General features: G+C 51.2%; 1 protein-coding gene across 4 annotated transcripts; it reads right to left on the minus strand.

Annotated features, from left to right (window-relative positions):
- Nucleotides 1-349: 349 nt before the first annotated feature.
- TRPM4 (transient receptor potential cation channel subfamily M member 4) lies at nucleotides 350-27,833 on the minus strand. 4 transcript variants are annotated; one of them, XM_081117524.1, is made up of 25 exons: nucleotides 27,710-27,825; nucleotides 27,337-27,404; nucleotides 22,896-23,070; nucleotides 22,369-22,549; nucleotides 22,022-22,185; nucleotides 21,710-21,893; nucleotides 19,690-19,751; nucleotides 19,398-19,589; nucleotides 19,126-19,225; nucleotides 15,520-15,632; nucleotides 14,904-15,269; nucleotides 14,594-14,728; nucleotides 12,416-12,545; nucleotides 12,103-12,248; nucleotides 10,748-10,860; nucleotides 10,309-10,386; nucleotides 8,146-8,559; nucleotides 4,714-4,846; nucleotides 4,458-4,632; nucleotides 3,979-4,156; nucleotides 2,014-2,207; nucleotides 1,649-1,781; nucleotides 1,371-1,443; nucleotides 1,174-1,279; nucleotides 350-721 (listed from the first exon to the last, which is right to left on the minus strand). In XM_081117524.1, exons 1-25 carry the CDS (start codon nucleotides 27,731-27,733, stop codon nucleotides 717-719), a joined length of 3,642 nt encoding a protein of 1,213 aa, XP_080973650.1. In that variant the 5' UTR covers nucleotides 27,734-27,825; the 3' UTR covers nucleotides 350-716. The 4 variants fall into 4 exon arrangements, with proteins under 4 accessions (XP_080973650.1, XP_080973651.1, XP_080973648.1 ...); XM_081117525.1 differs by lacking the exon at nucleotides 22,369-22,549 and having other exon boundaries at nucleotides 27,710-27,815; XM_081117522.1 differs by lacking the exons at nucleotides 2,014-2,207; nucleotides 3,979-4,156 and having other exon boundaries at nucleotides 27,710-27,833.
- Nucleotides 27,834-27,913: the final 80 nt, after the last annotated feature.

The following is a 27,913-nucleotide window of genomic DNA, read 5'->3' on the forward strand; positions in this document are numbered from 1 at the left end:
ATCTACTCAAATTTGCATCATCTGTTCCCCTGTTGCCAAAGCAGATGCACACAGCGCCCACCCATCCCCACTCCAAGAAGGAATCTGCTTTCCCCACTGAGTTTTCTGCCGTAGAGTAGGAAGCAGGGGGGGGGGGGGGTGCAGATGATTCTTGTCCCACTGAAGTGAGAGCCATCAAAATAGTGTAGACAAGAGAGGCTGGGCCTGAGTCAGGAATAATGGGGCTGAGTGGAGGGAACAGACCCTAAGATATCTGACCAAAGACCACAAACCCACCCCCAGCTCCAGCCCCCATACCAAAAGGATCTAGACACTACCAGTTCCCAAGAATCAAGCATCGAGACCCCACTCCTCTCAAATGGCTTTATTCCCCAGTGTGGGGAGCTGTGAGTGGGGTCTGTGGTCCCTGTACCCCCAGGACCCTGTGGCCTTCTCCCGTCCAGCCGGCTGTGGCAGGGCCTTCAGAGGGGCCCTGCCTGGGCTCCAGAGGCTGATCCTCCCAGAGGGGGGCTGGTTCTGGGAGGGGCCGGGCCTGCTGTGGTTTGAATGGATGAGACTCCTCGTGGTGGTCTCGACAGCCATCCAAGTGGTAGTCTATGGCATGGGGTGCACCTCAAGACAAGGCCACCACTTTCAGGGGTCCAGGACCAGCTTGGTCTTACTCTGGGGGTGCAAAATCCCCATGGGGGCTACTCCTTGAAGTCCGCCAACAGGGTTCAGTCTGGGGGAAAGAGAAAAGAGAGAACAGATGGTGGGCACAGAGAGGACAGAAAAAATGGGAGACTGGCAGAAAGGAGAGAAGCCCATGAAAAGCCCAAAGGAAACCAAGAGAGTGAACCAGGGACAAAGAAAGGGTGGCGAGCCTGGCCGGCGTGGCTCAGCAGTTAAGCATCGACCTATGATCCAGGAGACTGCAGTTAGATTCCCAGTCAGGGCACATGCCTGGATTTCGGGCTTGATCCCCAGTAGGGGGTGTGCAGTAGGCAGCCATTCAATGACTCTCTCATGATTGGTGTTTCTCTCCCTCTCCCTTCCTCTCTCTAAAATCAATAAAGACATATTTAAAAAAAAAAAAAAAAAAGAGTGGTGAAAGAGAAAGGCAGAAATATGTGAACACAGACCTGGAAAGCAGACACAGAAGGTAGTGACAGAAGGTAAACCCCACACACTGACCTTTGGGCCCAGGCGGGGTTGGGGGCGCAGGCCCCCCTGGGGGAAGCAATGCGGAGCGGCTCAGGGCATCGGCCACCCAGCCCAGGACACGGCTACAGTGCTGGACCTGGGGAGGTGATGGGACATCAGGGCACCAGATGGAAATCCACTGCCTCGCACCCCTCCCACACAACCCCAGCCTGGCCCGGAGCCCTCACCTCCTGTTCCAGCCCTTTCAGACGCTGCTCGTACTCGCGGATCTGTCTCAGCTGCTTCAGCGCTGTGTCCACCCTGGGAACACAGGACTTCAGGCCGATGCCAGCTGCAGACTACAAGCCCCACCCATCTCAAGCCCCGCCCCGGGAGCCCCGCCCCCATCGTTCCAGGACCCCGCCCACTCAGCCTGGTGCTTTGCAAACCCCAGCCCATTCTCCCCCTAAATCCTGGGTACCCCGGGAGGCCAGAAGCCCCGCCCCCGGCCAGGCCCCGCCCTCACTTCTGCGACGTGCGCTTCAGACGCTCGGAGTCACTTTCCCGCTTGTCCCTCGCACGTGCCAGCAGGAAATTCTCCTTCTGCACCGATTCCCACGTCAACAGCTTCCTCTCAGCTTCCTTAGGGAGGTGGACGCCTGGAGGGCAGGGTCAGGACAGAGTAATGGGACCACCTGTCCTCGGCCCTGCTCCCTCCCAGACCCCGCCTCCCCACTTAACCCTGAGTGACCTCTCCCAGGCCAGGCTCCCGACAGCCTAAGCCCTGCCCACTGATGCTTCCGGACATCCTCCCCAGACTATCCATGTTCTTCTTTCTCGCAGGGTCCCGCCCTTTGTGTTTCTCTCTTTGGGGCCAAGACCCGCTCTCACGAAAATGCTGGATGTTGAGGGAGGCCGGCAGGCTGGCCCTGTGCCTGCGCAATTGGCGGATGAGGAGGCGCACGTGCGAGATGATGATGAAGGGTGGGGCCAGCGCAGGCCGAGAGTGAAATTCCCGGATGAGGCTATAGCGCTGCGCCTTCCAATAGAGGTCGCTGTTGCCCTGTACTTTGCCAAAGGTGTAGCTGTGGGGACCAGAGGTCAAGGGTCACCAGAGGCCAAACCTCAGTCAGAGGCACGGATCAAGGTTAGATGTCAGGCAAGTCCAAGGCAGCAGGCAGATGTCAGAATCAATAATGTCTGAGGTTATTACAGGATGGGAGTTAGGATAGAAGGGCCAAGGGTCAGAGATCAGAAGTCAAGTTGGGGATAGTGTCAAGGATTAGGGTAGAGGTTGAAGTCAGGTTCAGAAGTCAGTCTGAACACAACTAAAGTCAGAAATAAAAATGGGGACATTACTACCAACCTTACAGAAATAAAAAGGATTATAAGAGAATACTATCAACAACCATATGCCAACAAAAAAGGTAACCTAGGCCCTTGTGGCAGTTAGCTTAATTAGTTAGAGCCTCATCCCAAGGTTGTGGGTTTGATCCCCAGCCACAGTACATACAAGAATCAACCAATGAATGTATAAATAAGTAGAACAACAAATCAATGTTTCTCTCTCCCTATCTCTCTCTAAAATCAATTTAAAAAAAGAACTTAGATGAAATGGAAAAGTTCCTAGAAACACACAAATTACCTAAACTGACACAAGAAGAAATAGAAAATCTCAAAAGACCTATAACAAATAAACAGAGAGATAACTAATAAAAAATATATTTTAAAAACCCACACAGAATCAAGTTTCACTGGTGAATTCTACCAAACCATTTAAAAACAACAAACTCGCCTGGCTGGCATGGCTCAGTGGCTGAGCATCGACCTATGATCCAGGAGATCACAGTTCGATTCCTGATCAGGGGCACATGCCTGGGGTTGCAGGCTCGGTCCCCAGCAGGGGGTGTGCAGGAGACAGCTGATCAATGACTCTCTCATCATTGTTGCTTCTATCTTTCCCTCTCCCTTCCTCTATCTGAAATCAATTTAAAAAACAAAACATAGCATTCTATTCGAGAAACATACCCAAAAGATATCAAAACACAGACTTAAACAGATACATGAATATCAATGTTCACAGCAGCATTATTCACAACAGCCAAAGATGGAAACAACCTTGGGTTCCATCAACAGGTGAATAAACAAAATACAAAATGTCTTAGATTGATACAATGGAATATTATTCAGCCATTAAAAAGGAATGAATGCTGACACATGCCACAGCATAAATGAACATTGAAAACTTTATGCTAAGTGAAATAAGCCAGACACAAAAGGACAAATATTGTATGATTCCACTTATAAGAAACACTTAAAACAACAATGAACACACACTAAGAAACACCTAGCATAGGCAAAGTCATAGAGACATAAAGTAAATTAGAGGTTATCAGGGACTGGGGGAGCAAAAAAATGTGAGTTATTGCTTGCTTAATGGGTACACATTTTCTGTTTGGAGTGGGAAAATGTTTTGGAAATAGTGGTGATGGTTATAAAACATAATAAGTGTAATTAATGCCACTGAATTGTATACTTAAAATGGCAAAAATGGTGACTTATGTTATATACTTTGTCATAATAAAAAAAAATTTAAACCTTCATCCTAGGCTCAGAGAGAATATCAGAGTCCAAAGTCCAGGTCAGAAGCAGAGTCTGGCTGGATCTGACTTTCATGCTGGGTCTGGGGACAAGCTAGCATTAGATTTGAGTCAGAATTCAGGGACTATAGATTGATTAAAGTGGGATCAAGAATCAATCATGCTGGCATCAAGCATCAGGCTGGGCTCAAGAGTCATGCTAGAGTCAAGGGTCATGGTGAGTGATGTCAGATCAGAGAGGGCAGGGCCTCCTCACCTGAACATGGCGATGAGAAGATTCACCAGCAGGATGTTGGCCACGAGTAGAAAGATGACAAGGAGGAGCACCACCAGCCAGTTGGCATAAAGGGAGACACAGGAGCCTGCCAGGGGCCTGGGTGGGCGTGCCCAGAAGCCCGTCTCCGATGAGCAGTTGACATGGTCCATGAGGGCCACTGTGAAAGGAGACACTCAGAGATGGGGGCATAGAGACAGAGAGTGAACGAAGACAGAAATCCAGAGGGCCATGGGGGCACAGAGACCCAGAGAGAAGGAGACAGAATCCCAGAAAACGCGGGGAATGGGACCCAAAGAGACACAGAGACCTAGAGACAGGGAGCAGAGATACAAGAGAGGACAGAGTCCCATAGGTATGAGGGGAGGGGTGCCCGCTCAGAGACCCAGAGAGAGACCCAGAGACTTAGAGAGACGGGGAATAGAGACTCCGAGAGCATCAGGCCCCTCATCCCTTTTTACCGTCCATTTCCTCCTGGGGGATCTGCCCAAAGATCTGCAGGTAGGGCCGGTAGAAGACCCGGCGCAGGATTTGCGGGAGGTCTTGATCTTTGGGCCTAAGGAGACCTTCCGTGGCCACCCCGTAGGCAACCAGCCACACTCCGAGGAAGAAGAGGAAGAAGAACACGTCCTTCATCTACAGGAAAGGAAGATGTGACCACACCTGGCCCCGCCCTCCCCGACTCTGGCCCCGCCCACCCAGGCCCCACCCCCTCACCATCTTGTTCACGATGACGATCTTGGGCCCCAGCTGTTTATTGACGGTGAAGATGTGCAGCAGGCGCAGCGTGAAGACCATGAAGTCGAGGCAGAGGACTGTACGGCCCAGCTCATACAGGCCCGGGGTCAGCCTGGGGTGTGGGGAGACGACACAGGGGTCACTCAAGGGTCACAGAGTGCATAGGAAAACCTGCGTCTTCCCAACACCAGGCTTCAGGTAAGGCTGTGGCCTTCCCCAGGGTGGAGTGGGGAAATCGGGACCCTCGCATTCTCAGATTTCACAGTGCCAACTGGAAATCACACACACACATATACATACATACATATATATATATATAATCAATGAAGATAAATTTTTTTAAGCGGGGCAAAGGATATGAAAAGACAATTGACAGAAGTCCATGTGACCATTCGTTATGAAAAGATGCACAATCTAACTAGTACTTAGGGATGCATAAATTTAAAAAGGAGAGGTCATTTTTACCCATCACATTGGCCAAAAAAAAAAAAAAGTAAAAGTTAAATTGAGAGGTACAAAATTTTAGATTGAAAATGTTAGATTTTGCCAAGCATGTCCTCAAGAGGGCGCTCTCTTATCCTGATGGTGGATGTGTAAATGGGTGAAACTATTTTACAAGGAAATCTATCCACATCAAGAATATGTAAACTTTGACCTACAAAATTTAAATCTGATGTAAACTTTTATTACTTTGGAATAATGAAAAATTAGAAACAACCAAAATGTCCATCTAGAAGATACTGGCAAAACAAAATGATTCATCCACACAATTCTGGCGATCCCTGGAAATTTCTCCATTATAAGCCAGGATCTTAGGATTTTCCCCCCATGCAATAATTCTCTTCCCTAGAAAATGTGAGCTTGACAAAGTGTCTAAAAAATCACTGGTACTCCTAAAGCATGGTAGCACAAGGCCTTAACACTTTCGTAAGATACTTTATACAAAATACAAGAAATAAACACAAGCACAGTGTTCTGCAAAACTCTCTTATCTTGCTGTTGGAATAAATTATTCATGTCGCATTACTTGGTAGTATTTTTAACACAGCATGGAAGAAGCATGCCTCTCAGTGTATCAACTGAGAAAAGACTAGGGGGTAGCCCTTGTAAATAGTCACTAGACTGTGTCCACAAAGTTCTTCATCTGCTCTCCTCAAAAGGAGCAGTGTCCTTACAGCTAGAACTTTATAGAAAAAGAAAAAGAAACATCATCAGCAGAGTACTGGACCCAGAGCAGCTAATATGATTATTATCTGGAATAGAAAATGAAAGAGACTTTGTGGAGAATAGTTTGGCCTAATTTCTTTCTCTTAAAGTTTAAAATTTTTGTTTCAATGCCTTATGAAAAGAATTCATCCATTCACTAAATTCTGGCAAGGAGAAGTCTGTCTTGTCTGATCTTTAGCCAATGATTCCCTTCTCTGGAATCTGATGCAGCATTTTCAAAGAATACAGTATATTTGCAAATACTGACATGGAAAAAATGTCAGGGCCTATTGTAGAGAAAAATGAAAAGTTGCAGAATACATAAAATATAATATCACTTGTGTATAAAAGAAGTATGTGTATCTGTCCATGTAAATGCATAGAAAAAGAACAAGCAGGATGTGCACCAAACTGTTGATAGAAGTAACTGCTGAGAAAGTGAGGCCAATTGAAAAGACTGAGGAAATTGTTGGTTTCTGTTCTATGCCTTTCATTTGTTTAATCTTGTTCAATGAGGACATATTTTTGCATTTCTTTGGTAATAGACTATATTTCAAAGATGTTTTAAGTTGAGATAGAGATAGAGTGGCTTAAGGAGAGAGCACAAGCCATACTCTGAATACCATTTGGGGTGACCTCAGGACATTGAGGGAACACAAAGGAGGGACTCAGAATCTGGACAGGATAAAGGAAGGCTTACAAAGGAAATGTAGGAGTTGGCTTGGCCAATGAGAGGAGGGGAAAGTGTTTCAGGAAAGTGTTTCAGGAAAGGGAACAGCATATGCCAAGACTCAAAGATAAGACAATTTGTCCCCAAGGACACTTTGATATGTGCTTTGTGCTCTCTCTCTGGGCACCACACAGTCTGATCTGAAAACTATGGAAGAAATGAACTAACATTATACAGCCCATTCTTGGCAACAGGAAGTATTTGAAGGAAAGTCCTCACAATTTGTTTTTTATAAATCAGCTAAGAAATGGTAGAAATGGTTAACGTTTTTGTGGACTAAATCACTGGCACAACATTCAAGCCTCCCTGATGAAATTTGAATCTATGACATTTGACCCAGGAAAACTGGATATGAAAGTAAAAGCCACAAAGTAAAATTCACAAACACAGACTCAAAACTTGGCAAAATTCAATATAGATAAAAACACCAATGATGAACCAAATATCTGTTATAAAACAACCCAAATAACAGTTAACCATGTTGAAATAATTTCAGAAACTGAAAATAACTGGATCTAGTTTAACTGCCCTGCATGTAAAATTGGTCAAGGAGGTTTCAAAATAGTTCCTTGATAAGAATTTGTCAGTACGGTAAAATTCTGATTACAAATTTATAATTATGCAGATTCAAAATATCTAGGATCAACATCAAAGCCCCTGTCCTTGTGATGAAGGAACTGCAAGTAGCTTTCAGAGAGGGCAGAGTGTAGATGAAGAAAAAACAAAGAAATCGGGAGACAGCCCTGCAGAGAGGGGTGGCCTAGACCAGGCAGAGCCCCAATGCCAGGTTCAGGAGTCTGGGCTCTGTCCAGGGGCGCTGGGGGAGGGGTGGGTCAGCTCTGGGTATGGAAAGTCCCTTGTGGGAATGGACAGGAGAGAAGAGCCTGGAGTCCAGGAGGCTGGGGTGAGGGTCCAGGTAAGAGAGGGGACGACCATGGAGATGGAGAAGGGGGTGGGACAGAGAGAATCAGGGGCAGGAGGACAGGGCCTGGGACTACAGGCTCTGGGGGAAGGGACGGAGGCGGTGAGGGTGGTGCCCAGCATCTGGCCTGGGTGGGGGAAGATATTAAGCTCAGCCAGGGCAGTGGTGCTGATGCAGGGCCAGGTTTGGGGGCTCGGAGAAACCTCTAGTAACCTCCAGATCTAGCATAAACAGCGGCAGAAGCAGTGGGGTTCTCACTTTAATCCTATCACCTCCGAAGCCAGATATCCACTTGGGATCAAATTGCTTCTAGATGCAGTACTTTCAATCAGGAAGGGGATTCTGTTTGTTTTTTAAGAATAAGCAGAGTTAGGCCCTGGCCAGGTAGCTCAGCTGGTTAGAGTGTTGTCCGGATACGCCAAGGTTGCGGGTTCAATCCCCGGCATCAGCCAATGAGTGCATAAATAAGTGGAGCAACAGTGATGTTTCTCTCTCTCTCTCTCTCTGTCCCTCTCTCGGGGGTTAGAGGTGTGAAGGCCACAGGGGAACTCACCGGCAGCCCACCCCCAGGAGGAAGCAGGTAAGGGCCACCAGGTCACACTGGTTCCAGGTGTCTGTGAGGTAGAGGTGCAGCCGGCGGCGCAGCGGGGCCTGACAGGGGCCTGGCCCTCCGGTGGCCAGGCTGCCCCAGCCACCCCCCAGGCTCTGGCGGAACTCCTCGCAGAGCAGGGTGAAGACCCAGAAGTAGAGCAGCAGTTCCAGGGCACCGGGCGGTGAGGGCTGGAAGTCGACGAGCAGCACCCGGGCGAAGAGCAGCAGGAAGAGGAGGTAGCTGACCACGTTGCCCAGGAAGGCCGTCACCGGCGCCCCCCAGAACTGGGGCCAGTGCCGCAGGCGTGGGGAGCGCCGCCTGCAGCGGGGCTGACTCAACACCCCCAATGGCACCTTCTCGGGGGGATCTGATCGCCTGAGGGGGAGAGAAAGGGGAGGGCTCAACCTGACCTCTGAACCCGATCTTCACCATTGAGGCCACTAACCTTTCGCATGACCCCCTGCAACTTCATGACTTCTGACCCTGCCTGAACTGAGACTAAGTCTGAGGTCCGCCATCTCCTGGATTTGTGACCCTTGTATCTAACCTCTGACCTCTGAAGTCTCCTACCATCAAGACTGCTTACCTCTCACCTCTGCCCTCCCTCCACCCTTCTGACTTCTGGCTCTGGATGACTTCTGACTCTTGTGTAGTGTCCAAGTCCCTCTTCTTGCACCATCACGATCTCTGACTCTGTCTGACCTTGGACCATGCCTGACCTCTCACCCTCAAATATGACCTCTGACCCCATCACTTTCATGACCTTGGCTCCCCAAGTGTGAAAACTCAGTCCCTGAATATTACCCTCTGACTCACAGATTCTGAGATCAAATTATGCAGTCAGGTTTTCTCACATAAGTCTTCCTCCCTCATATCTGATATCTGACCACACAGCCCTATTTGGCTTCTGAATTCTGACCTTCTCGGTCCACTCATATCTCTGACCCTTCTCTCCTGAATTCTGATCCCCTGTCTCCATTTCATCCTCACTCTTAATTCTGACCCTAAAGAGAAATGCCAAAATGAATAATACTACTAATAATATGTTCAAAAAGCTAACAGGAGAAACAAACTGGTTTGGAGAAGCACTTTCTCTTTATAAACCAAGCAGAAAATAAATGATCCAGAAGTAGAAACTACCCAAATGTTCATCAACTGATGAATGGATATATAAAATGTGGTCTAGCCAGGCAAGGGGATATTATTCAGCCATAAAAAGGAACAAAACACTGATACATGCTGCATTGTGGCTAAATCTGGGAAACGTGTTACCTGCCACTGACAGATTTGGATGTTTTGTTATTGCAGCAGCATCCAACCTAACCTGACTAACAGAGGAACAACCTTCTATGTATCATCTCTTTACATAAAAGAAAGCTGGAGCTCAAAGGTGAAGTCAGTTCCAAAGTCAAAGTCAGAATTTGAACCCAGGTCTGCTTGACTCAGAGTCAAGTCCTTCAGCACCTTCACTCTGCAGATTTATCAGAAGATTGATAAATATTTAATTTCATTTGCTTAGGCTTGATTTTGAAAATACCTTTCATGGTACCACAGCATAGAGATTAAGAGCAAAGGTCCTGGCCCTGGCCTATGTCGCTCAGTTGCTTGAGTGTCATCCTGTGCACCAAAAGGTCACCAGTTCGATTGCCGGTCAGGGCACATGCCCAGGTTCCAGTTCAGTTCCCAGTCCCAGTGCAAACAGGAAGCAACTGATTGATGTTTCTCTCTCACATCAATGTTTCTCTCTCTCTCTCTCCTTCTCCCTTCCTCTCTCTCTAAAATCAATAAAAACATTAAAAAAAAAAAAAAAAAGAGTGAAGGCCCTGGAATCAGAAAAAGAAACAGATGAAAGATCCCTAAATGAACCACTTGCTATATCAAGATGGAAGCACATGTAGCATGAAGCAAATTTATTTCCAAAGAGGAACTCCTTGGTGGCAGAACCAAACCTTGAACCGAGCCTTGAGCTTGGCATTTGGGAAACTTCCTCAGTATCTTTAGTGACTGCATGAAACCACTACCTCCTGAAGCCCCACTTCTTCGCTCCAGCCTTGCTCCCTGTACCTGGTGCACCTGCAGCTCCCCGGGTTGCCCCACCTCATATCATGCTGGTGCTCTACTCACCTGACAGGCCCCTGCCCATTGAGGCTCCCATCCATGTCAAAGCCCAGGTCCTTCTGTGTGGACTCCTCAGCTGACTTCCTGGCATGGAGAGGAGCACAGAGTGAGAATGGGGGGAGGGGAGACTGGGAGAAGAATTCTTCAGAGATCCCCACCTTCTTTACCCAGAGACATGGCAGGAAGACAGGGAGGTGCCCCTCTAGAGTCACCCCAAAGGGAATTGCCCCAGAGCCATGCCAGAAGGCAGAAGAATTGCCCCTACAGATACAGAAAGCCCACTTCCCCCGCCAAAAGCTCACCTCCCAGAACATGCCTCCGGTCTCAGGGAGGGAAAGAGAGTAAACAAGGCAGAGAAGCACTAGGCAGACTAAAAGGTAGCCAGAAGTGAGCAGGAAGAGAAACTGAGCACCCCCTCCTGACAATCTAACCCTGGGGGACTGACCTGAAGGTGATGAGGTCGGTGAAGATGAGTGGGGGGCAACAGAAGGCGAGGACCAGGGCCCAGATGGGCGTAGTGCTGTCCATCTCCCCCCACCACTTCTGCGTCAGCAGAGACTGTGGGGTATGGGGAAGGTTGGGAGCCTGAATCTCCCCACCACCCCTTCCCGAACGCCCCAGGCAAGAACTGGGCCACAGCTCCAGAGCGCAGAGCACGTGCTCCATGTGGGGACCATAACTATTAGGGTGAGGAAAGGTGGTCTTCACCTTTGGCCACCTTCCCCCAGGTTCTGGCTAGTAGAGTTAAACAGCCAACGTTTATTAACACAATATGCCAGGTACCGGGCTAAACACTTCGCATAGATTAGCTCACTCACCTAACCCTCACCACACCCCCAGGAAGACAGGCACTAATATTTTCTCGCTCTTCATAGACTGGGCACAGGGAAGTTAAGAAAGGGGCATAGCCCTGGCTGGTGTGGCTCAGTCGGTGGGGCATCATCCTGTGCACCAAAGGGTTGCCAGTTCCATTCCCGATCAGGGCACACGCCCAAGTTGCGGCTCGATCCTTGGTAGGGGGCGTGCAGGAGGCAGCCGATCGATGTTTCTCTCTCTCCCTCTCCCTTCCTCTCTCTCTAAAAAATCAATAAAAATATTTTCAAAAAAGAAAAGGGCATAAAATAGACCTCATGAGTTTAACGACTATTCAAAGCAAAAGACTCTGGGTAATTATTTGAAATGCCAGTCAAGTCATTCCCACAGCTGAGGCTGGGGCTTCCTGTTGGGGTCAGCTGGGCTTCCTGTTGTGCAGACAGAACAGGAAGGTTCTGTATTGAGGGTGGCACTCTCTGTGCCCCTGTTAGACTTAGATTAAGGATACTAAGAAAGTTCAACTTGTAGGGACAAGGAGGGGTCCCCAAAAGAGGGGAATTCCTGCAGGAAGGGGGGGGATTTCCTAAACCAGAGTGTGTCGGTGTCCAAAACACTAGGTATTGTCTAGTAAGGTCATTCTCATTGTTGAAACTTGGAACTAGGGATCTCTTAAGGAATTGGAAGGGCTTCCTATGGGTGAGAGTTGGGACTTCCTACGAGTCATCAGGACTTCCTTTGTGTGGAGGGGAACGTTTTAGGAGGGTGGCCTTTGCCGTGGGAACGTTGGCTTTCCTGTGGCAGGGGGTGGGGCTTCTTATGGGAAGAGCAGACTTTCTGGGAGAGGGCTGGGACTTCCTGGAGGGGGGGTGGTCTCCACAGGGAGACACTGGTCAAGAGCTTGGACTGCCCACAATGCCAGGGCTTGTCCTACATGGCTGCCGGGTGTAGCTGGGAACTGTTTGGGATGCTGGCATCTCAGACGCTCACCTGTACTCCATCCTGGGCAAAGAAGGCACGGGCGTCAGCCTGCATGGCGAGCTGCAGGCAGGTGGCACCCCCCCAGAAAGGGCAGCGCCGGAGGAGGAGGTGGGCAGCCCGGTCCTCGCTGCTGCGGTGGCATTCGCCAAAGAGATCTGCGAGCAGGGGGTTCATGTGAGAGGGATAAAAATGAGGAAGGAGACGATGTGGGGGGAGAGATGGGGTTGACGGGGAGGGGGCAGGGTCATGAGAGGAGTGGGGAGCCGCACACCCTTCAGAGCAGCCCTGTATCCCTGCCCCCAGGTATCCCTGCCCCACGCACCAACACCCAGCCCCTCAAACTTGGCTGCCAGGTCCTTCCTCCGCGCGGCCTCCTCAGCCTCGGACTCCAGGCGCGCCATCACTCGGAGCAGTAAACAGGCCCCAAGAGCCGAGGCCACAGCGTTGGAGCCCTGGAGGGACAGAGAGAGGTCATGGATAGGGTCAGAGTTTGCAGGGAGGTTCACAGAAGGATGAGGGAGCGGGTAGAGTGCCTGTGATCAAGAGAAGGAACATAGCCAGAGGTCAGAAACTGACCAGGGTCGACAGAGGCCAAGGATAAACTAAGGCTTGTAGGTGGATCTTGAAGAAACTAGACATCAGGTGAAAATGTCAGAAGTCAGATAGTTCAGATACGAGGGACTGCGCTGTAGGTTTTTTGGTTGTCTTTTTAAATTGATTTCGAGAGAGAGAGAGCGAAACATTGATCAGTGCCTCCTGCACACCCTCTCCTGGGGATGCAGCTGCAACCCGGGCATGTGTCCTGACCGGGAGTTGAACTGGCAACCTTTCACTGCAGGGACCACGTCCAGCCAACTAAGGCACACCGGCCAGGGCTGGGCTGGAGTTTGAATGACATCAGAGGTTACGGATAGTCCAAGAAGCAGTTGGAGATGTTGCCTAAAATGGCAGCATAGAGAACTTCAAAACTCCTGCCCTCCACAAAAACAACAAGCTGGCAGAAACTGGCAGAATCAACTTTCTCAGAATCCTGGAATCTAATAAGAAACTTACAACGAACAGGAAAATGCTTAATGAAGAAAGGATCTGCTAAATGTCAGTAAAAGAGCACTGTGACACTAGCCCACTTACCATCACCAACTCCCCAGCTCAGCGGCAGCCTTGAAGGTGTGGGTTTTGGGCACCAGAGGGAGCAGTTCAGATCATACTCTGAAGTAATTGTGGTTGTGTGTGTGGACCGAGCTGGTGGCTCCCTGAAGAAATAGCTCAGGGGCTTGCCTTTGTTTCACTGTTCCTGGAGCTTCCCCAGAGCAGAGGTGGCTTCCCAGGTGGTGTTTGAAAGCACTTAAAAATAAAGGTATTGCCCGGCCGGGTGTGGCTCAGCAATTGAGCGTCGACCTACTATCCAGGCGATCGGGGTTCGATTCCCTGTCAGGGCACATGCCCGGATTGTGGGATCGATCAATGACTCTCTCATCATTGATGTTTCTATCTCTCTCTCCCTCTCCTTTCCTCTCTCTGAAATCAATAAAGATGTATTTAAATAAATAAATAAATAAAAAATAAAAATAAAGGTATTAACCTCAGCTGCCCTCTTAAAGTTCAAGAACAAAGAAGACAAAGAATAGCAGGCTAGGCTAGTAATAGATATAGTGCCCAGCTTGGGAGGGATGTGGTTGGGAAATTACACCTAGAATCACCATATGATCAAGTAATTCCAGTCCTAGGTATGTACTCAACACAACTGAAATCAGAGACTGAAATGTGTACACCGATCTTCATGGCAGTGTTCACAATAACCAAAAGGTCAAAACAGCCCAGGTGTCCATCAGCGGGTGAAGGGGTAAACAAAATATAGTATATCGTACAATGGGTTATTAGTCAGCCTTCAAAAAGGAAGGAAATTCTGATAAACACTACTACACGGATAAACCCCGAAAACACTATGCTACGTGACATGAGTCAAATGAAAAAGGCCACGTATTATGTGATTCCATTTATATAAAATATCCCAAATAGGCAAACGCATAGAGACAGAAAGTAGATTAGCGGTTACCAGGGGCTGGAGGAAGAGGGGGTGGGGAGGGAGTGCTAAGGGCTACAGGGTTTCCTTTTGGGTAATGAAAATGCCCTGGAAGGAAATAGAGGTGGTTGCGCAACATCGTGAGTGTGCTCAAGGCTACTGAACTGTACAAACTTTAAATGGTTAAAATGGTGCACTTTACAGTATATAAATGAAATAAAGTCTATACTTAACCCATGACCTGATAAATGGCAGGGGAACGGCCCAGTGTATACCGTTAACAGAAAAAGGCAAGTTACAAGGAATGCATGATATGGAAAAGAGGCAGCGACTGGGGCCATACATCAGGAGCCGAGGACTGGGGGGGTCAGGGTGACATCAGAGGTCAGGGAGTGGTATTGGGGGGACACTGGAGTCTGGTAGAACTCAAGGTCAGGGAGGCAGGAGAGTAGAATCAGCGATCAAGTCAGCACTCACGATCTCCCAGAAGTACAGGGCCATCTGGGCCCTGTTCAGCAGCAGTGCCCAGAGGAACAGGTCGCTCCAGGGGGTCTGCCCGAGGACAGCGTCCAGCATGAGTTCCGAGGGGGCCCTGACCAGGAGCAGCTGAGCCTGCAGGCAAGGGAGGCGCGGTAAGGGCTGGCCCGCCCCAGAGGCCTGCCTGGCTCCGCCCCAATCGGCCCCACCCCAGATCCATGGCGCACCCTGTTATCTGACCTCACCCCCTCCCAACGGAGCCCCCGTCCCGGGTCCTTCTGGGTCTCCCCTACCAGCCTGGGGTCCTTACGTTCTCCCTGCAGCCGAGGTCGCCGTCCCCGCAGCCGTGGTGGTCGTGGTGGGGACCCCCGGCGGCCCAGGCCTGGTACCTGGGCGCGCACATCTCACCCAGCAGCATGCGGAGCACCTGGCCCACGTCGGGGAGTCGGGGCTCCACGGACGGTTTCTGGGCTGGGGTTTTGGTGCCCGCGCCGTGCGACGCCTGGGCCAGGAGGCTGCGGATGAGCGAGCTGGGGGGCGCGGCGCCGTAGAGCTGGGCCAGGCGCCCCGGGGTGAGGAAGTGACCCAGGCTGAGGCCGTGCGAGATGAGCAGGCGCACGAACTCGGGCCGGTCGTTCAGGAGCGCGTCCATGAGGGAGGCCTCCAGGTGCACGGACTGGCAGCGGCGGCCGGAGGGGAAGAGAGGAGCAGGGGCAGAGAGGGGGCCGGGTGGTCAGAGGTTAAGGACAAGAGATCGGGGTACAGAGCTGAGTGCGGGTGGGTGGGAAGGGAGGGAACAAGATGGGGACACTGACCATAGGAAATGGACAGGCAGGCCAGAATGGAGGACTGGGCCAAACGTCCAGGCGGGAGGAGACTGCATCCCCCTTCTCAGGATCCCAGCCCCCGGGGTTCCAGCCCCTCACCCGCCACTGGATGTCACCCCGGAAGAGTTCGCTCTGGGCAATGTCCACGCGGTTCCAAGCCACAGCCAAACGCAACTCGTCCAGGTAAGCTGAGGCCTCAGAGCTCCCACAGGCTGCAGGGGTGAGAGGGAGAGGGCAAGAGTCAGGGGGAGGGTGGGAACATCCGATGAATGTCTGTTTTGCTTCTGTTTGGGATGCCTGACTTTTAAATTCCATATAAAGGGGCTGTTGTTGGGCAGAGTCTGGGGTCTTCAAGTCAGGCTACTACAAGCAGAAGGTCCTTCAACTCAAGGGCAGAGTGCAGACCAGCGGATTAGAGGCCCCGGGGAGAAGGAGAGGGAATCATTTGTTCATTGAACATTTATTGAGGCAGGTTATGGACCAGGCAGTGGGAGGAATGGAGAGAGAAACTGGATACAGTCTCTGCCCTTTAGGAGCTCATTCCAGGAAAATAGGTCCCGGAACCACATGACTGCCCTCAGGGTGACTGGTGCCCTCGGAGGTTGGCATAGCTTGTGATTAGGGCCCGGGGGAGGCCGTAATCACAGAGGTTTGAGTGATCCAAGGCCACTTCAGTACAGGATGGGCACTGAGGCAGGGCTTCGGAAAGACCGGTAGGATTTGAAGGTGTGCTTTTAAGGTGGAAAAGAACCTTCAGTCAGCAGGAGCAGCCAGAGCAGAGGCCGGGGTGCAGGAAAACACAGGATATGATCACAAACAAAAGTCCCTCTCGTTTCCTGAATCGTGGGGTATACGCAAGAGGAAAGGGGATAGTAGCAGAAAATGATATTTCTTTTCAAAGCCTAGAAGCAAGTTCAGAGTGGGCCCTGGCCAGGTGGCTCGGTTGGTTGGAAAGTTGTCCTATAGACCAAAGGGTTGCGGGTTTGATTCCTGGTCAGGGGACATAACTAGGTTTCGGGTTTGACCCCCCAGTCAGGGAAGCAACCGACAAATGTTTCTCTCTCCCTCTCTCTCAAATCAATAAAAACGTATCCTCCTTGAGTGAGGATTAAAAAAACAAAATTGAGTGGGATTTGGTAAGAATCTGAACCTCCCCCACTTTCCTCACAGTTTCAAGGGCAGAAAGAATATTGATAATATCTTGCATGATTTTCTTAACATGTATCAGCTGGACCTCCCCCAGGCCCTCACGCTCACCATGTCCCATATTGAGCTCAGGCTGGTTCCCCAAAACTGATGTTTCCCTGGGTCCTCCATCTGGGGACAGTGCCTTTGTCCACCTCGACAACGAGGCAGAAGCCCAGATGCTGTCCTGGTCCCTCCCTTCCCTTCATATGCCATAGCTCATCAGTCCCCAAGCCCTGTCTCTCCAGCCCCCTGACTGTCCCCACGGTCCAGCTCCATCCTGTCCCACCACCACTGCTGCAGTCTCTTCCCTTTCCTCACAGTCCTCCTCTTCTCGCTAGTCTGCCCCCGCCTGATCCCAGAGGGTCCTTCTACACACAGAACTGACCCTGTCCCTCCCACGCCTCTCACTCAGGACAAGGTCTCAGCTGAGGTCCTGGGCGGTCTGGCCCTGCCTCCTTCTCTGGCTGTCTCATGCCATGTGCATCATGCCATCCACGTGGGTCTCTCACCTCTTCCTCCAAACACAGCCTGTGCAGTGGGCTTGAGAGTCAGACAGGCCTGAACAAAACCTGGCACCTGTTACCTTGGGCAAGTTACTGCCCCCTCTCTGGATCTCAGTTTCTTCATCTGGAAAGTGGGAAGACAGTCCTTGCAGGCAGGGATGGAGGGTCAGGGGCAAAAGTGCATGCCAAGCACTCAGCACAGTGCCTGGCTCATGCTAGACTCCTAATGAGCCTCTGTTCCCTTCCCCCTTCCTTCCTCACCCTCTGAAACCCCATCCTTTCAGCTCTGCTATCACCCAGCCAGCCAGTTGGCTCCGATTTCCCCAGCGGAGTGCGATCGCTTCCACTTCTGCAGGCAATGGACTCACCATCCCCCAAACCACGTCTTACAGAGCTGCTGTTTTCTCCAAGAAACTCGCACTTTAACTTCCGTAGAGTGAATCAGACTTGCCCACTCTCATCCTCTGTGCAAGGATATGGCCCCACCAGAAAGAGAATCACACCAGGAAGATCTCCCATTTGTCGCCCCCTCGCCCCCCAGGGACCAGGCACTGCTCATGAGCTGCCTCTCAGGCTCACAACACTCCTGCAAGGGGTTGTCTCCATTTTTCAGAGAAAGAAACTAAAACTCAGAGAGGGAAGTCTCTTTCTCAAGGCCACACAGCCAGGAAGGGGCCATGCTGTTATCAAATTCAGCTTTATCTGACTCCAAAGACAGAAGTAATTGTTCTTTCTGCCACCACAGAACATGGTGGACACAACTGGGGAGGGGTCCTGGGGCTGAGAACACATTATAAATTGATACTATGTCTCTCAGGAGTTTTATCTAAGTGGGTGTTTTCCCTCTAAAACTCCTCTGAGGCCAAAAATAACCTTCCCCACCCACATCCCCACAGAGCCCTGGGAATCCCCGTTACCGCCTATTTATCACACCTCCCCATCTTAGTAAGTCCAAATTCTACCAGCTTTTCAGAGCACGATTTAAATCCCACTTCCTCCTTAAATTTCCTCTCCCTACTGACCACAGCTCCTCTCTCAAGCTTTTGTCTTAAATTTTATTTAAGGTTGTATCCAAACAACTCTGGTAGGATCTGGGGTCCCTGAGAGCAGGATATGGATCTGCTCTAACCTCTGGGGCCCAGGCTGATGTCTGATGAATGAATAACTAGCCTGTCCTCAGCTTCTGCCAGGTGGCTGTTATGCTCCCAAGCTCGGCGTGCATCATGCACTCCTCTAGTGAAGTATCAGGAGACAGTTCCTCCTGGGAGACAGCGCTCTGGCTCACCTCTGATCCCCTCCCTGCAGCGCCGAAACATTCTGGGGGCATGTAGAAGGGAAGAAGAGGCAAGTGGGTGGGTGGGTGGTGGAATCAAGAATGAATGAATGAGGGGTAGATGGAAAAGCAATGTACAGAAGGGTGGTGGACAAGTGGGTGAGTGGGTGGGTGGGTGGATGCATGAATGGATGGATGCATGGATGGATGCATGAATGGATGGATGCATGGATGGATGCATGAATGGATGGATGCATGGATGCATGGATGCATGATGAATGGACGGATGGATAGAGGGATGGATGGATGCATGGATGGATGCATGGATGCATGGATGCATGGATGAATGGACGGACGGACGGACGGACGGATGGATGGATGGATGGATACATGGATACATGGATACATGGATGGATGGATGGATACATGGATGGATGCGTGGATGCATGGATGAATGGACGGATGGATAGATGGATGGATGGATGCACGGATGGATGCATGGGTGCACGCATGGATGGATCCAACAGAAAGAAAGTGCTGTCGGAACATAATGAAAGGTCTTGGGAGACTGTCCAAAAGCACCGTGCAAAGCCCCAAGACACACTGCAAAGGGGAATGATAAGAAGAAGAGCTAAAAAGGGGCACAGCCTTAGATGAGAGAGAACAGATAAGTGCCCAGGCCAGGAAAATTGTCCAAAGTTGAGCAGAGAGAGTGGGAGAATTTGGGGGTCCAAGTCTTACCTTTGACAAGAGCCCTCAAAACGATGGTCTCAAATTCCTCAGGGCCATCCTCAGATGAATAGACTGTCAGCAGTTCCTTCCGGGTCATGATCCTCTCCACCTGCAGATTACCAAATTCAGCATCCCCAGCCCAGCTCCACCTAGGCCCTGTCCACAGAGACACAGGAGGCTTCAGGACCTGGTATTCCAGGTGCCCAGCAACCTTTACTCCCAGAACCCAGGAGCTCAGATCCCCAGATTCCTTCCATTGAGTTGGGCCCTCAATGTCATACCTGGGCCTGCAGGACCTCGGGGTCCCCTTTGGGGAAGAAACGCCTAATCCGATCTCGGGCATCACCTCGCCTGCCCCCTCCATTCCCTGGAGCCAGAGTGTCTTCCAGGATCTCTGCCAGGCAGTCTGCAGCTCCCCCAGACCCAGCCACCAGAAGGCAGGGGAGCTGAGCCTGGGTGGCGTCCTCTATCCGCTACAAGATAAAGGGGGGAGTCAGGTCAGGGGAGGCAGGAATTCACCCCACCTGAAGTATATACAGATCCCCTTAGATCCAGGCATCTGGGCCCCTATACCTTCAACATCTTCTCATCACCATCAATCAGGAGGAGGAGAACAGGGATGTCAATTCCAGTCCCTGAGGAGAGAAGAGAGCCAGGGGCATGGTCACCTCCCATCAGCCTTTGCCAGGGACAGTAGAGAACCACATTTGCCTGGAGTCCCTGGGGTAAATGCTGGCTTCTGCCTAATCCCTGTCCTGAGGCTCATGGGAATTGTCCTGTTTTTGAGCACGTTGGGAGGGGCCATATTTTAAAGACAATAATGCTCAGCTTCTCAAGGAAGGAGGGGGCTGGGGGCCTGGACTCCTGGGTTCCTGAATGAGACCCATGTTTGTTAGAGGCATGAGGCAATCCTATGGTTGCTTAACCCCCAGGAGCCAGGAGACGGTGAAAGTTCAAACAGAAAATGAAGGAAATAAGGAAAAGAAAGGACTATCCAAATACAATAAGGGGTATCTACCAAAGCCAAATATTAAAGTAATATAAAAAGCTTTCTACTAACTCTATTCCCATTAAAATAAAAAATGAGACAGCAATACTACTATTCACACTTATTCGGAAGTAATAATGTAAAAATAAAAGTGTCTCAGGTTCGATTCCCAGCCAAGGGCATGTACCTGGGTTGCGGGGTTACTCCCTGCCCCGGTCAGGGTATGTGCAGGAGGCAACCAGTCAATGTGTATGTGTCTCTCTCTTTTCCCCCCCTCCCTCCCTTCCACTCTCTGAAAAAGCAATGGAAAAAAAATCCTCAGAGGATTAACACACACACACAAAGTGTAATAGATAAATGTACAGTATAAGAAAGAAACACAGCATATGTGGAAATATAATTGCATAGAATTTCATAAGCATAGAGAAAGGTATGAAAGGATAAAGTCCAAATTGTGTAAGACTGATTACCCCAATAGAGGGGGTTGGAGCGAGGTAGGCAAGATAATTAACTGTTTCTTTATATACCTTTGTATGATTTGATTTGTTCCAAAGGGCACATATTAAAGCTGCCATAATACGTTGTGTGAAAAGCCAGTCTCAAAAGATTATGTATTTTATTATTCCATTTATATGACCTTCTGGAAAAGAGAAAACAAGAGTGATGGTGAAGAGATCAGTGATTGCTAGGGATTGGGGTACAGAAGGAATGGATGCCTTCAAGGTTTCATATCCATCTGTGTCCTGATTGTGGAAAGTCACATGGATCTATAATCACAGAATGCACCCCCCAAAAAAGTTAAGTTTTACTATATGATAATTTAGAAAATAAGATTAACATTGCCAAAAAGCTGAGTAAAATTTAATAATTAAGCAGAAATGTTTGCAAAGAAACAGCTTTGGTTTTAGTTGGTATTGTTCACTGTACATGTTTCTATTTTAATTTCTGCCCTTGTCTATTTTCTTTTCCTGCTTCTACTTTCCCTAGATTTGTTGTTTTGTTTCTAGGGTTTTTAAATTAGAGGCTTAAATCATTCATTTTCAGCCTTTCTTCTTTTTTTGGATATTATGCCTTTAAATGTATGAATTTTCCTCTACATACTGCATTAGCTGCATCTCAAAAGTGTTGGTATGTCATATATTCGTTCAAAATATTTTCTAACTTTTTTCTTCTTTTACTCATGTGTTATTTACAAACTACAACTTAGGCAATGATAAGAATAAAGCTCACAGAAATGATGTCGAATATAAGAAGCCTAAAAGGTGCAGATGGAAGTGAAGCACAAACACAGGTCAGAAACACAGGTGATGTTAGGAGTAGGATAAGGTGACCCTTGGGTGCCGGCAGGAGGCGGCTTCTGAGGCTGCTAATGTTGTTTCTTGATCTGAGTGCTGGTTGCATAAGTGGATTCAGTTTGTTCAAAAAAAGATCAAGCTGTCCACTCCTGTGTTTTTCAGATAAAGATTTTTTTAAACATAGCAAATGATGGGGAAGGCCTTGACCATAGAAAACTCCTCCTTGCCCCAAAGCCCAAATTTCAACCAGATCAGATCGCTGGGGTCCTGAGCCTGGGACCCTGGGCCGCCAGTGGAGGAAGCCACTCACCTCCCACGCCTGTCTTCTGCAGGGCGATATAGGACTCGAAGCGCAGGCGGAAGCGGTTCTCGCCGCCCAGGCGGCCGTGGGTGCCGTCATCCACCAGGAAGAAGGCCGAGTAGTTGTAGTCGAGAGGAAACTGGACCCCGTCCTGGGGGTCACCGCGCCACCGGTAACTCGCAGGAAACGAGCCCTGCGGGACAAGGGGCCAGACGAGGGAGTCTTTCCATGAGGGCTAGGAGGACAGGCCCCAGTTCCTCCTCCCTCAGACCCAGGAGCCCAGGTCCCCAGCCCCTCCTTTCCCAAGACCCTGGGTCCTACCTTGGGGTTGGTGAGGGCCTCTCTATTTCGAACCACACCCCAGGGCGCCACGCCCATGGCCACCACCTTGGTGCCCCCAGTGCTGGCTGTCTGGTGGTCCCGCACAGCTACACCGACATGCCGGCCAATACCTGTGTGCAGCCCCCCGGTGACAATCCAGGCCCCTACACAGAGACAAAGAGGGTGATGATGGTGAGGTCCAGAAACACACCTGTGGAGAAACAGAGAGAGAATAGAGAGACAAAAAGCCATACACAGAGATGGAGGGGAGACAGCATCCCAGAGAAGCGGGGGATGAGCAGCCAGCCCCGCCCAGGAGGCAGAGCCCCCCACCCACCCTCAGTCACCTGTGCTCTGCGCGGCCCGCACCAGCCCGCTTCGCAGCAGGTCCTGCAGCCAGGTCTGGAGGATGGGGCCCCCCGACCCCCCCAACACTGACACCACCAGGTTCGGGGCCCGGAAGCCCCATGTGCGCGTGACCAGATTATAAACTGTAGCTGGATCCGTGCGATCAGAGAGCCGGAGGAACTGTGGACACATGGGAGGAGGGGACATGGGGAGGGGGACAGAAACCAAGAAGGAAACAGAGACCCAGGGAGAAAGGAACAAAGACACAAAGAGAGGATGGCAGAGACCCAGGGGTAGGGACAGAGACACACAGAGAGGACAGAGACCCAGAGAGAGGGGGACACAGGCCCAGAGAAGAGACCCAGACCCAAAGAGAAGCAGACCCAGGCCCAGAGAGAAGTGAAGACAGGGATGGGCAAATGGGGAGACACAGTGTTCAGCTGGGGCGCCCCAGGCCCAGCTCTGAGAGCCCCGAGGCATGCGGCCCCACGCACAACCCTGGCCCTGCCCCGCATGCAGGCCTCACATTGCTGGCCTTGCGGCCGGCACCCTGGAAGTCCAGCTCCCCGTAGGCATCAGTGGGCTTCTCCGTGGTGTGCAAGTCACTGTCCCAAATGGTCACCACGGCTGCCCCGAACGCATCCTCCACAGCCACTGACAGGTGGGCACTCCGGGGACGCCCACACTGGCACAAGGTCCCTCTGAAGGAGAGGGGTAAGGGGCAACATGAGCCCAGGGGTGTCCCCGCCAGCCCCAAGCATCCCAGAGGAGGGTCCATACTTTTGTCTGCTCCCCAGAAGCAGTCACAGTCCCTGCTGGCCCTGGCTCTGCCCCTTCCTGGCTCCAAGCAGCCTGAGGGAGACACTGGGGTGGGAGGAGAGAGTCATCTTGCCCACCAGAAGGAAGCTACAGCGGCCCAAGGAAGCCCGAGTGGGGGCGTCTGCGGGCCCCCCCCCTTGCTGGGCCTGCAGGGGCCTCGCCGCCCGCAGTCCACGCAGATCATATTCACCGTGAAAAGGAACAATCCAGAGACATTCAGAGAGCGCGCATGTGCTGGAGGCTGAGGCAGCTGTGTGACTTTGGGCAAGTGGTTTCCCTTCTCTGAGCTAAATTTCCTCCTCAAATGAAAAGACAACAATAACAGAGCCCAGTCCGTAGAACTAAGGAGCCAATGACATAACGTGATGCTCCCCGGAATGAGGGCTGCATGCCAGACTCTCCGTGGGCTCCACGCAGAGCTTTAAATAACCCTGAATAACAAACAGCGAGGACGTCATTCCTTTTTCAGGCCCGACTACTGTCAAGGAGAGAGGCTCAGCTGGTGCGAGAACAGCTTTCATGCCCAACCCTTTGCTATTCTTTCTTTTTGACACAGAAAAGCTGGCTTTGGGCTCAGAAAAGTGGGCTGGCAACAGCCTCCAGTGAGGAGGTAAACACCTTTACTGGCCTTTCATTGTAATTGTCTTTTGTGGCTTGTTTCTTTCTCTTTATAACAAATGGGTCACATATGACATTTTTTTCCCCCTAAATAAGCGCACAAGTAGCCCTTGCTGTCTAAATGCGATTGGACAGTTTTAAAGATCTTTTTAAATTGATTTTTAGAGAGAGAGGAAGGGAGAGCAACAGGGAGAAAGAGAAACAGCAATGTGAGAGCGAAACATGGATGGGCTGCCTCCTGCATGCCCCCTCCTGGGCATGGAGCCCGCAACCCAGGCATCCACCCTGACCGGGAACCGAACCGACAACCCTTTGGTGCACAGGGCGATGCCCAACCGAGCCACACAGGCCAGGGCTAGCACCAGAGTTTTAAAGAGCAAGGAAGACGGGCTTTGGGGAATGAAGGATTTAGTTGCAAATGTGTCTCAGTCTCTTTGGTCCTCACTTCCAGAAGGGATTCAGATCGCAGGAGGCCCGCATTTACGAAAACAGAGTGAGCAGTGACCTCAGGACCAATTTTATGGAAAGAACGGCACAAGTGGCATGTGGATTTGATAAGAGTTATGAAGACAAAACTTTAGTCAACAGCCCAGTCGGGGGTGGCTTGGAGGTTGAGTATCGACCTAGGATCCAGGAGATCATGGTTTCAGTCCCGGTCAGGGCACATGCCTGGGTTGCAGGCTCGATTCCCAGTCAGGGGCATGCAGGAGGCAGCCGATCAATGACTCTCTCATCATTGATGTTTCTCTCTCTTCCTTCCTCTCTCTGAAATCAATAAAGATATATTTAAAAAAAAAACACACACACACAAAAAACCTTTGGTCAACAAAAGAATGGCCACCCAATCCACACACAGGATCAACAGAACACACTCAGCCCAGCTCCTGGCACAGTGAGACCACAGGGCAGGACACATGCCTCCTCCCTTCTGAGTCTACCTCCAGGCTCCTGGCATGCCTCAGTTTACCCACTTAATCCTTTCACTCATCTCAACCCCATCCTTGGACTCCCTTGTTCCCTTCCATCTACTTCCCATTAGCCCTTCCTGGCAAAGCTTATTCATAGAATGATACAGAACCTGAGCTGTCCAATACAGTAACCCCTAGCCACACGGGGCTCTTTATATTCAAATAAATTGTAATTAAATACAATTAAAAATTCCATTCCTGGGAGTGGTCAGGAGCCACATGTGGCCAGTGGTGCCACATTGGATGTTGCTATAAAACATTCCCACCCTCACCAAAAGTTCTGGTGGACAGGGCTGGCCAGTTCCCCTCTGCACTTCTCAGCTCCCACCCTCCTCCGTCTCAGTGTAGCCACCGAGACTGAAATTATTCCTGATAAGATCAGCAATTACCCGCAAGTCTCCAAATACAATGGCCTCTATTCAGGTCTCATCCAACTATCACAAAGTGGCACTGGTCACAGCTGACAGGCTCCGGTTCCAGAAAACCTTTCCCTTGGCAGAGCACACTTGCCCCCCTAGCGGCTGTGTCCCTGCCTCATCTGTGGCTTTCCCTTCCTCTGCGCCCCCTTTGAGTGTCGCTGGCCCCAGGTCCAAGACCACGTGGCTTCCCTCCACAGGTCTCAAACTTGATGCCCTCAGGGGTCAGACAAGTCACTTGAGGGAAAGCAGCATCAGGTGGAAAGTAAGTGGCTGGACCAGAGGCCATGGTGACCTGAGGTGTGCATATTTATCTTGCAGCATTTAGAGACGGGTTTTTGCAAACTGCTCTTCCATGGGGAAAGAAAAAAAAAAGGCATAGAATTACCAGCTTTCAACCTTCCTAAGTTTACACCTTCCCCCATAACATCTCACTCCCAGTTGCCATTACCACCCACAGCTCTGACTTTTCAAACCCTGGGTGGGAGTCCCAGACCTTCCTGAGTCCCAGCCTCAGGTCTGCCATGCCCCGGGGTCCCCTTGGGCCCCTCCAGCTCATGAGATCTCACACTGAGCTCCAAAACTTTCCCTACACCTGCTCATCCTCCTGGTTCCCTCCTCTTGGGGACAACCCCACTGTCTCCCAGTCCCCAGGCCAAATGTCCAGGAGCCACTCTCCTTGCTCCCCAAGTCCATGAGTCCCTAAGCTCCTGCCTTCGTCTTCTCTCTGTGTCCCCACAGCCCTGGCCTAGCTCAGGCCTCTTCCCCTCCCACCCAGACCCTCGACCAACCTCTTCTCTGGCTTCCCGAACTCCTATTCATCCTCACATGGCCCCCAGAGGGTCGTCCCACATCCAGAGCTGCCCCTGCCCCTCTCGTGGTTCCCCAGCACCCTAGGACAAGGTTCCATACCCTTGGGGTAGCATTTGAGGCCCCGTGAGGTCTGGCCCAGACAATCTGCTTGGCCTCCACTCTCACAACAGTGCTCCTGCACCCTGAACTTTGCTCCATTTTCAAGCCACTTGAGATTATCAATAGACAGCAATTTGCACATGCTGTTCCCACTCCTGGAGCTTCCGCCTTCAACTGTCAAACTCCAGCTCATCCTCCAAATGTCACCTCACTGGCCCCCTCCTCCAGAAGACATTAGTGACACCCCATCTCCTCCCCAGTCTTAGCCAGATGCTCCTCTCAGCTCCAAGAGACCCAGTGGCACGCCCTTTACAGCCCCAATCTCCCTGTCTTGCCGATACCCTCCTCCCTCTAGACCAGCGGTTCCTAAACTTTCTTGACCACACTCTGGTGTCCACCAGTAAAGTTTTCTAGCACTCACCCCATAGATGCGTATCTGTTTATGCATCATCGCAAGCCGGACTGCATCGACAGAATACACTAACCTAGGAACGTCAACATTTCCCATGCCCCGAAGGTTGTCTCGAGAATAACTAGAAAGCCAGACCCCACTGCAGACAATCACTGAGGGCAGGAGCTGCCCACGGGTGGCGAACTGTCTGGCATCGTGGCCACCCAGCACCAGCTCTGGGCCTGTGCGGGCAGTGCTTGCTCCCTGCCCATGGGAGTTGCAGACATTTCTCACTGCTTAGGGAGTGCCCGGCACTGTTCCAGAAATAACACAAGCGATTAATTCTCACCATAACCCCGGGGGGTAGGGTCTGTTTTATGCCCAGATGACAGGTAGATAAGGCCCAGAGAGGTGCAAGAATTTGCCCAAAGCCACACAGCTTGTGCCCCCAGGGCCTGTGCTCCTGAAAAGTATGCTGTCTTGGGAGCACTAGTGAAGGTTTCTTGGATGGATGGATGGATGGATGGATGGATGGATGGATGGATGGATGGATGGATAAAACAGAGACAGCAAAAGAAAAACAGAAAGTGGCACAGGAGACAGAGACAAGGGGAAGGAAAGACACAGAACCAAGTTCTGGCGCTTTAACACTGACCACGGGCAGGAGCGTGGGAAATAGCAAGTGTCTGCAGAGACCCAAATCCGCCCCGAGGGACAGCACCACAGGGGAACGCCCTTGGAAGTGCCCCAAGTGTTTGGGGGGGGCAAAGGGTGAGATCAGCGGTGGGCGGGTCAGCGGTCTGGGAACGCTGGGAGCGGGTCCCAGGGCGAGCAACTCCTCACCCCGCATCTGTGGGGTCAACGATGAATGTCGTGCACGTCTTCTTCTTGAAGATCTTGGGGATCCAATTCTGGGGACGGGAACAAGGGGTGGGGGTGGGGGGACTCCAGCTCTGTGCCGAGACCTGGAGTCACGCCCCGCGCCCTGCTCCAGGAACAGGGGTCAGGGACCCCAGCTCCCTCCTCCCCTAGACTCAGGAGTCTCGACCCCCACACACAGCCCCCTCCTAGCCAGAAGGACCCAGGAGTCCGGGGCCCGCCAAACCCCTTCTTTGTCTGACCCAAGCATCTGGGTATCCAGCACCCTCCTCTCTGGAAACCCGGAGACCAGGCGCCCAGCTCCCGCTCCCTCAGACCCGGGGGCCGGCCACTGTACCTGTTCCTTCTCCGCGCCCACCATGGTGCCGCAGCCACCGCGACCTACCCGGCTCCCCACATTCCCTCCACCAACCCCGGCTGCAGATCCGCCCTGAACAAACCGGATCTGCGGCTTCCCAGCCCGTCCCGAGGCGGCCAGGGGCGGGGCGGGGCGTCGCCGGCGCGCAGAGCGCGAGGCGGGGCAAAGGGCGGGAGGGGCTGC

Source organism: Miniopterus schreibersii (assembly GCF_964146895.1).
Source record: "Miniopterus schreibersii genome assembly, chromosome: 18".
NCBI classification, from domain to species: domain Eukaryota; kingdom Metazoa; phylum Chordata; class Mammalia; order Chiroptera; family Miniopteridae; genus Miniopterus; species Miniopterus schreibersii.

What these genes read in the sequence shown, in the direction of transcription:
- TRPM4 (XM_081117524.1), bottom strand. Translation starts at nt 27,733, where the DNA reads ATGGTGGGCGCGGAGAAGGAACAG. An exon ending in GGGGTGACATCCAGTGGCGG is followed by an intron (nt 15,270 to 15,519) that starts GTGAGGGGCTGG and finishes CGCCGCTGCCAG; the next exon opens with TCCGTGCACCTGGAGGCCTC. An exon ending in CCCTGTACTTCTGGGAGATC is followed by an intron (nt 12,546 to 14,593) that starts GTGAGTGCTGAC and finishes CTGTCCCTCCAG; the next exon opens with GGCTCCAACGCTGTGGCCTC.